The sequence below is a fragment of the Brassica oleracea genome, chromosome C7 (genome assembly GCF_000695525.1).
Source record: "Brassica oleracea var. oleracea cultivar TO1000 chromosome C7, BOL, whole genome shotgun sequence".
NCBI lineage: Eukaryota > Viridiplantae > Streptophyta > Magnoliopsida > Brassicales > Brassicaceae > Brassica > Brassica oleracea.
The window spans coordinates 45157730-45164780 of record NC_027754.1 but is presented as its reverse complement, the minus strand read 5'-3'; the positions used below and the strand labels follow the sequence as shown (position 1 = coordinate 45164780).

The 7051-nt window shown below is 38.8% G+C and overlaps 2 protein-coding genes across 4 annotated transcripts in view; one reads left to right on the top strand and one right to left on the bottom strand.

Moving 5' to 3' along the window:
* LOC106306775 (putative nuclease HARBI1) overlaps nt 1–1768 on the bottom strand; it is a 2003-nt gene extending 235 nt beyond the window's left edge. The window contains exon 1 of one of the 3 annotated variants that reach the window (XR_001263185.1): nt 19–1768. Coding sequence is in view for 1 of the 3 variants with exons in the window: in XM_013743521.1 (XP_013598975.1) it covers nt 74–1513 (1440 nt within the window). In the remaining 2 variants the exon portion in view is untranslated. The remainder of the gene's footprint in view (nt 1–18) is intronic. The other 2 variants (XR_001263186.1, XM_013743521.1) reach the window with 2 other exon arrangements.
* Nucleotides 1769–2997: 1229 nt separating this feature from the next.
* On the top strand, nt 2998–4975 carry LOC106304216. Its single transcript, XM_013740616.1, has one exon. The coding sequence runs from the start codon at nt 2998–3000 to the stop codon at nt 4939–4941; it is 1944 nt and encodes a 647-aa protein (XP_013596070.1). The 3' UTR covers nt 4942–4975.
* The last annotated feature ends 2076 nt before the right edge of the window (nt 4976–7051 follow it).

Sequence of the window (7051 nt, the reverse complement as noted above, 5' to 3'; positions counted from 1 at the left end):
AAAAAAATTTTAAAAAAAAAAAAAAAAAAAAAAAAAAATCAGTTTCAAGACAAAACAGAATCCACATTTTAGTTTACAGAGCCCTTGTCCCAGCGAGGCCACGATGCAAGAGATTATGAGAGATCTGATCCCTCGCGCTAGACGCAGCCACGGATCGAATATTATTCTCCGGCACCGTCACATCATCAAACACCTCGAACTTCACCCCCTCCGCCATCTCCTCCTTCCTCATCTCACAAATGTTATGCAACACGCAGCAAGCACCCAGCACGTACGGAAGATCCTGCAGCTTAACCTCCGTCCTCTTCTGCAGACAAGCCCACCGCCCTTTCAACCTCCCGAACGCCTCCGTCGCCACCTTCTGAATCCCTCCGACGCTCTCGTTGAACGCGTGCTGCGTCCACGTCAGGTTCTGCCTCGCGTACGGCACCAAAAGCCAGTCCGTCAACGAGAAACCACCGTTCCCGACGATCCACCCGTCGCGTAGCATCCCACGCGCCGCGCGCTGCTGCGAAAGCGAGGATTTATCGAGGATCTGGTCGTCGGTGAGGGACCCCGGGTTCCCGATGCAGACGTCGGTGAAGATCCCCTCGGCGTTGACCACCCCCTGGACCGTGATCGAGTACGACGTCTTCTGGTTTCTCTCCGTGTGCCTCTTGTTGAAATAAGCCGCCACGTGGACTTTCGGAGCGATGATGGGAACGTGCGTGGTGTATATCGATCCGACGACGTTTGGGATTTTGTGGATCGATTCGAATTTTCTTTTCGTCGATTGGATCTCGGGATCCGACGCAGGCCAGTGGAGATACTTCGGCATCATGACGTCGTAGATCGCGCGGCAGACCTCGATGACGAGCTTGTGACACGTGGAGATTCCCAGCCCGAAGCGCTCCGACACGTGGCGAAGCGGAGCTCCTGTTGCCAAACGCCAGACGCAGACTGCGACGCGTTTGGGAGCTGGGATCGCGTCGCGGAGCATCGTGTTTTTCTTCGTCACCGTCGCGTCCAGCTCCTCGCATATCAGATCGAACGTCGGTCTGCTCATCCGAAACTCTCGCCGGAACTCCTCCTCCGGGAAGTCCGGCCGGCTCACTCGGTCCCACCAGTCCGTCGTACGTTCCTTCACCCACAACCTCCTGTGATGACTCGGTCCAGACCCGGAACCGCTAGCGATGTCCGAAGCAGGGGAGGCCGTTTCCTCAACCGCTGCTTTACGCTGTCGTTTAGGACGAGCAACATCGTGGTTGTAGTAACCATCCATTGTCTTCACTTGCTGTTTAGCTTCCTCGTCCAATAGCAGAAGTGTGGCGAGTATATCTCCAGATGCAGCCTTATCACTACCATTCACTTCTTCTTCTTCTTCTTCCTTTCTTGGGCGTTTCCTAGTGTTGTCGTTACCAACATTTTCGAATTCAAAACCAGAAGGAGTAGAGTCCATGTCTTGAAATAGGCCGAGGAGATGGGAACACTCGTCGTCTTGTAGGTATGGGAATGGGAAAGCAGAGACTTCCATTAAAGAGGGAAATAGTTTATTCTCCAGAGTTTGACTTAGTTTTTTTTTTTGGTTTGAAAAGTGTTTGACCTTGTTTAGATGTGAAACCAAACTTTAAAAAGCTTCCAAAGTGTTTGAGTTCAGACAATGATTTGGGTTTCGAGGGTTCTGGTTTCGGACATTTATAAAAATGGTTTCTTTGTCTGCGAGAAGAGAAGAAGATGCAGGGACGAAGGAAGCGCGTTAAGGTGTGAACGCGGTGAGGGAGACTGGTTTGATGGTGACTTTGACTATCCTTTTTAATTATTTTATTATTATATTGTGTTCTATTTTGTTTTAGACAAAGCGTTTACTCGTCACTGGTTCATCGAGGGATTGCACCGAGTAAAACTTGTTTGATTGATATCATAAACCGACAAAAAGAAGAACATGTTTTGATAAAGCGTTAACTATCAGATCCTATATGCATAGCAGTGCACAACAATAAAATATAACAATATATTTCGAATGTTGTATGATATTATGAAAGGTCTATTAGTCTTTTTGACCATAATCTTTTTATAGTAGTAATATTTTGTATGATATGAGTGTATATATATGTCTAGATTTCAGATATGAGCCTACGGGTATTGTTAAGTTGGAATTTATAAACATTTTATTCTAGTTTAGTCTCTTTTGTTGAGTTTAGTGTTAAGTTTGTAGCTTTTAGTTTTTATTGCATAAAGATATTGGTTGAATATTTGGTGCTTGTTTGATTAAGACCTCTGCCCCCGAGTCTATGAAAGTAATGTCCGAGTCGAAGGATTAATTTGATTTCAAAGTATTAAGCTTTATTTAGCATTATTCAAAGATATACGCGGTAAGGAAACATGGTTGGTGTAATCTTGTACTCTTCTATGCATTTGACAATTTTTGGGAATATTCATAATATTTTGTTAGTCATATAAAAATATTTGAATTAGACTGCTTTAGGAAAGAACACGTTTCTAAAAAAAAGGACGAGAAGTTTCTTGGAAGTGGCAAACTGGTAAATTTAAGATAGAACGCGATGACGATGGTAGGGCATCTCGAGAGAAAGATGGATTCATGGACCAGGAGAAGAACATAATTAAACGGATCAATTCCTTTGACCGGTCGTTTAGAGCTTTACAAAACTATCATAAAACTGTACAAGCATAGATACAACTTGAGCAAAATGAGTAATTCGTTGCGCCTTTTTCAGCTAGACATTTTCTTTCTATATATCTTAATTTTTGTTTGTTAAAATTTTATCTAATGACAAATCATAGTCCTAGATTCATGCGTAAATATCAAGAAAGAATGTATATTAATTCATATCCAAGAAAGCATAAGATAGGCTAGCATTTGCTAAAGGAGAAACATATTCATAAGTTTAGCATGTATTCTTTTCTTGTTATTTTATTATGATCAAGAATCTTTTATTTTGTTGAATGATATAAATACATCGATTAATGTGCTTAATATCATCACAAACGTTTGTCACCATGAATAGAATAAAGCTACCAACTCACAAACACCCTTTATACCCAACACCTTGGGTTCGCAGTTGCAGTGGTTGCTATCGAGAAAATGATTGCACCAAAGATGGCTATCGTTGCTACGAATGTAAAATATTTTTTCACAAAGAATGTGCAGAGTCATCTTTAGAGATCAACCACCCGTCTCATCCTGAACACCCTCTCCACCTCTCCATCCCGGAAAAGTTTTATGAGAGTAAAAACTGTAAGTTGTGCGGAAAAACATTGGTTAATATGTTTTATCACTGTCCTTTATGTAAATTCGTTGTTGATACGGTATGTATCAAAAATCCACCACCAGATGTTATTGAACATCCCAAAGCCCATAAACACTCTCTTGTCCACCTGATAAACTATTATCATGGCACATGTGACTTTTGTGAAGAGAAATTTTGTGATAGATATCTTTACAAATGTTCCCAATGTCAACTGAAATTCCACTTTGAATGTTCTAACCTTCCTCTAGAGATAACTCATCCCTTTCACCGTAAACACCCTCTTAAGTTCCTTACACGTGAAGAACATTATTTCCTTGATGGGAAATGTCGTATATGTGGAGACGAATTAGGACGAAGATTTTATAATTGTTCAATCTGTAAATTTAGTGTGGATGTTGCTTGTGTAAAGAATCCACCACCACTTACAATCTTATTTGCTAAAGCTCATGACCATCAAATCAGTCTTATTCCAAGGATTATCTCTTTCAACTGTGATGCTTGTGGGTTGGCTGGCGATCGAAGTCCTTATTCATGCCAACAATGTGATTTCATGATCCATCAAAGTTGTATTGACTTACCAGAGATCATCAACGTTAACCGTCACGAGCATCGTCTTTCTAGGCGTCTTCAGCTAAGTCCTGGGAGTTGGATATGTGGAATTTGTCACAAGAAAGTTGATTGGTCATGTGGGGCATATTCTTGCTCGATTTGTCCTGATTATGCCATTCATTCTAGATGTGCATTACGAGATGATGTCTGGGACAAGTTAGAACTCAAGGGGATACCAGAAGAACCTCAAGAAATCAAACCGTACACGGTAGTAAATGGAAACCTAATACGTCATTTTAGTCACGAAGAACATTATTTACAACTCAATGAAGAGAATATCATATGTGGTGGAAGCATTCGTTGTGAAGCATGTGTCCTACCAATATATTCTCAGGCGTTCTACAGTTGCGTACAATGTGATTTCATTCTCCACAAAACATGCGCTAATCTTCCTAGGAAGAAACGACACATGTATCATGCTAAGCCATTGACTTTAGTAGTTGGTGACATGACGTATTTTGATTGTAGTGCATGTTCTAACCCTTCCAGTGGTTTCAGGTATAGTATTACAAATTTCAATATAGATGTAAAATGTAGTGCACTTTCTGAATCTATCTTCCATGAGAGTCATGGATGTACCTTGTACTACATTTACGGGAACGGAAAGCATTGCATTGCTTGCGGCAATTGGAGTTATTCAACATTTAACTGCGATGACTGTAAATTTGTGCTAGATCTCAAATGTGTTGTTTTGCCAAAAACGACGAGACATTGGTATGACGAACATATACTCTCTTTATGCTATGAAAATCCTACAAAAGGAGAACACTGGTGTGATATATGCGAGGAAAGTATAGAAAAAAATTGGTTCTACAATTGTGACATCTGTTGTGTAGCTTTTCATACCAAGTGTGTTCTAGGCGATTTTTCACTTCTCATGCCTGGACACGTAATCACATACTACGGTAAAACGAGATTTGAAGTGATTCAAACGCATCCTGGTTTCTTACCACGGTGCTATATTTGTCCCTCTCGACGTGCAGTTCCCTTTGTTTCAAAAGTTCTTTATCCAAAAAAAAATGTATACATTTGTTCTTCAATGTGTTTTCTGTCCGCCGACTATGTATGCAAAGACCTGTATTAATGTAAAATTGTAATAAGAAGAAAAGACATGGTCAAGAAAGACCCAAACGAATGTAAACTTCTTTTATTACTTTTAATTTGCTTATAAACACTTTTATCCATGTTTTAAATATATTTTTAATATTAAAAGTTGTAAATATATTTTTGATATATTTCTACACCACTTACAACTAGCTAGGCTGTGCGCTTCATTGAACGTTTTTCTAGAGATTATAGGTTTTATTAATTACGGCCTATATGTGATTCTCATTCTTTTCACAATTTTTCTTTCATGTGGAGAATTTGGTTATTTGCCTTTCTATCTAAATTAAAAAAAAAAAAAAGCTTTCACTCTACTTTGAATCTAAATTCATGGTTGCCACCTTTTTAAGTATAGACTGAGCTTAGAGAGCAACGTATAAATATTGATGCGGTGACTTGGGTTACGGCGACTGGTGCATTTGTCTATAACAAATTATATGTTGACCGTTGACTTTTCCACCACATCAGTAATTTTATTCTGTTGGTTTGAAAAATGTTAAATGTCAAATGTTGAGAAGGTAAAACAATGTCCTTATTCCATTGTAACCACTTTGTAAATAGTCAATAATTATTTTTTTTCTTTTCTTGGTCCACTGAGCTTGTTGATACTTGATATCATATAGGATGTCATAATCTTCCTTTTACTGTGTGTTTTCTCTAAAATGAGAAAAGAGTTTGATCATATGGTATTAGCTCGGTAACTCCAACTCGAACAATGTTGTAGTTAAACAAAAAGAAAAGAAAGAAAGATACAACGTGAGTTAATATGAGTTAATTTGTTGCGCCTCCTTTTAGCTAGACATTTTCTTTGTATTTATCTTAATTTTTGTTTGTTAAAAGTTTATATAATGACAAATCATGGTCCTAGATTCATGCGTAAATATCAAGAAAGAATGTATATTAATTCATATCCAAGAAAGCATATGATAGCTAGCATTTGCTATAGGAGAAACATATTCATAAGTTTAGCATGTATTACTTTCTTGTTATCTATATATATATAAAAGGGTTTTCTTCTCTCCTGTTGCGCCACATAGGCATCCATGTCACAAAGTCATGTTCTGTGAAGCCGACACGTGTCACAGAAGAGAAAACTCATCGTGTGATGGGCTTTAAAGGTTATTTTGTTATTTGATGTTTTAATCAGATCCATTTAATCAACATTAGAATTATTAATCTTGGCCCGTATAGTGCTTTGACTCTCTGACTGTTGCCTCCGTAAAACTCAAGGTTCATCCTCTCATGTGTAATCTGATTAGTTCTACCTACCATCCATGGAAGCTATAAGAGTATCAGATAGACGACTGTATCATCGCATCTATGCCGGTTCGTCTGTTTCTCATTCAATGATTCGTACCCCTCTCCCAAGCGGTGTATCTGCACCTATAAAATAGGTAAGACCTCATTCCTTGAGAATCATCCTCAAAGCTCATTACTTTGGCTATTTTCTCGATTTTTTTTGGGACTCTGCTCTTCTGTTTTCATTTATTGGAGTCCTAACGGTGATTAACCTTTACTTTGAATGTGAAAAAGATCCCACTCAGTTCTGACGATTTCTTGATTTCCAAATTGTTATCTATTTTTGACTCAGCTCACTTCTCTGAGGATGGATATATTAGTACTTAATTGTTTGTGTTCAAACTGTAGGCGAAGCTCCAAAAAATTGGGTTGGAGAGAAACCACTTCTATCAGTTTCAACATTTTTCCAGGTACTTCGTCTTTGCTAATTAAAAAGAGTCCAATCAATTAAAGAGTCTGTACTAGAGTTTTCCTAGCGCATATTCTCAAAGTTGAAGTTAGATTCTTGACCTTTTGTTATCTGATCTCTTGGCATATGTCATAGCATACTCTCATCTACGTATCACCTTTTTACAATTTATTGGGGTTTGTTAGATTTTGGAATGTTGATGTTACTGACCAGTAGATATAACTTGAAACTTCTAAGTTCAATTAGTTGACTATTTATAATCCAAATCGTATTTACATGGGTCTATTTTGCAGGCAGCCCGAAACAATGTGCTTCTTGCTGTTCCAGCACTGTTATATGCAAACAATAACTATCTCAGATTCACAAGGCTGTTACTGTATAG

Coding starts and splice junctions, on each gene's coding strand:
- LOC106304216 (XM_013740616.1), top strand. CDS start 2,998: ATGAATAGAATAAAGCTACCAACTCACAAACACCCTTTATACCCAACA.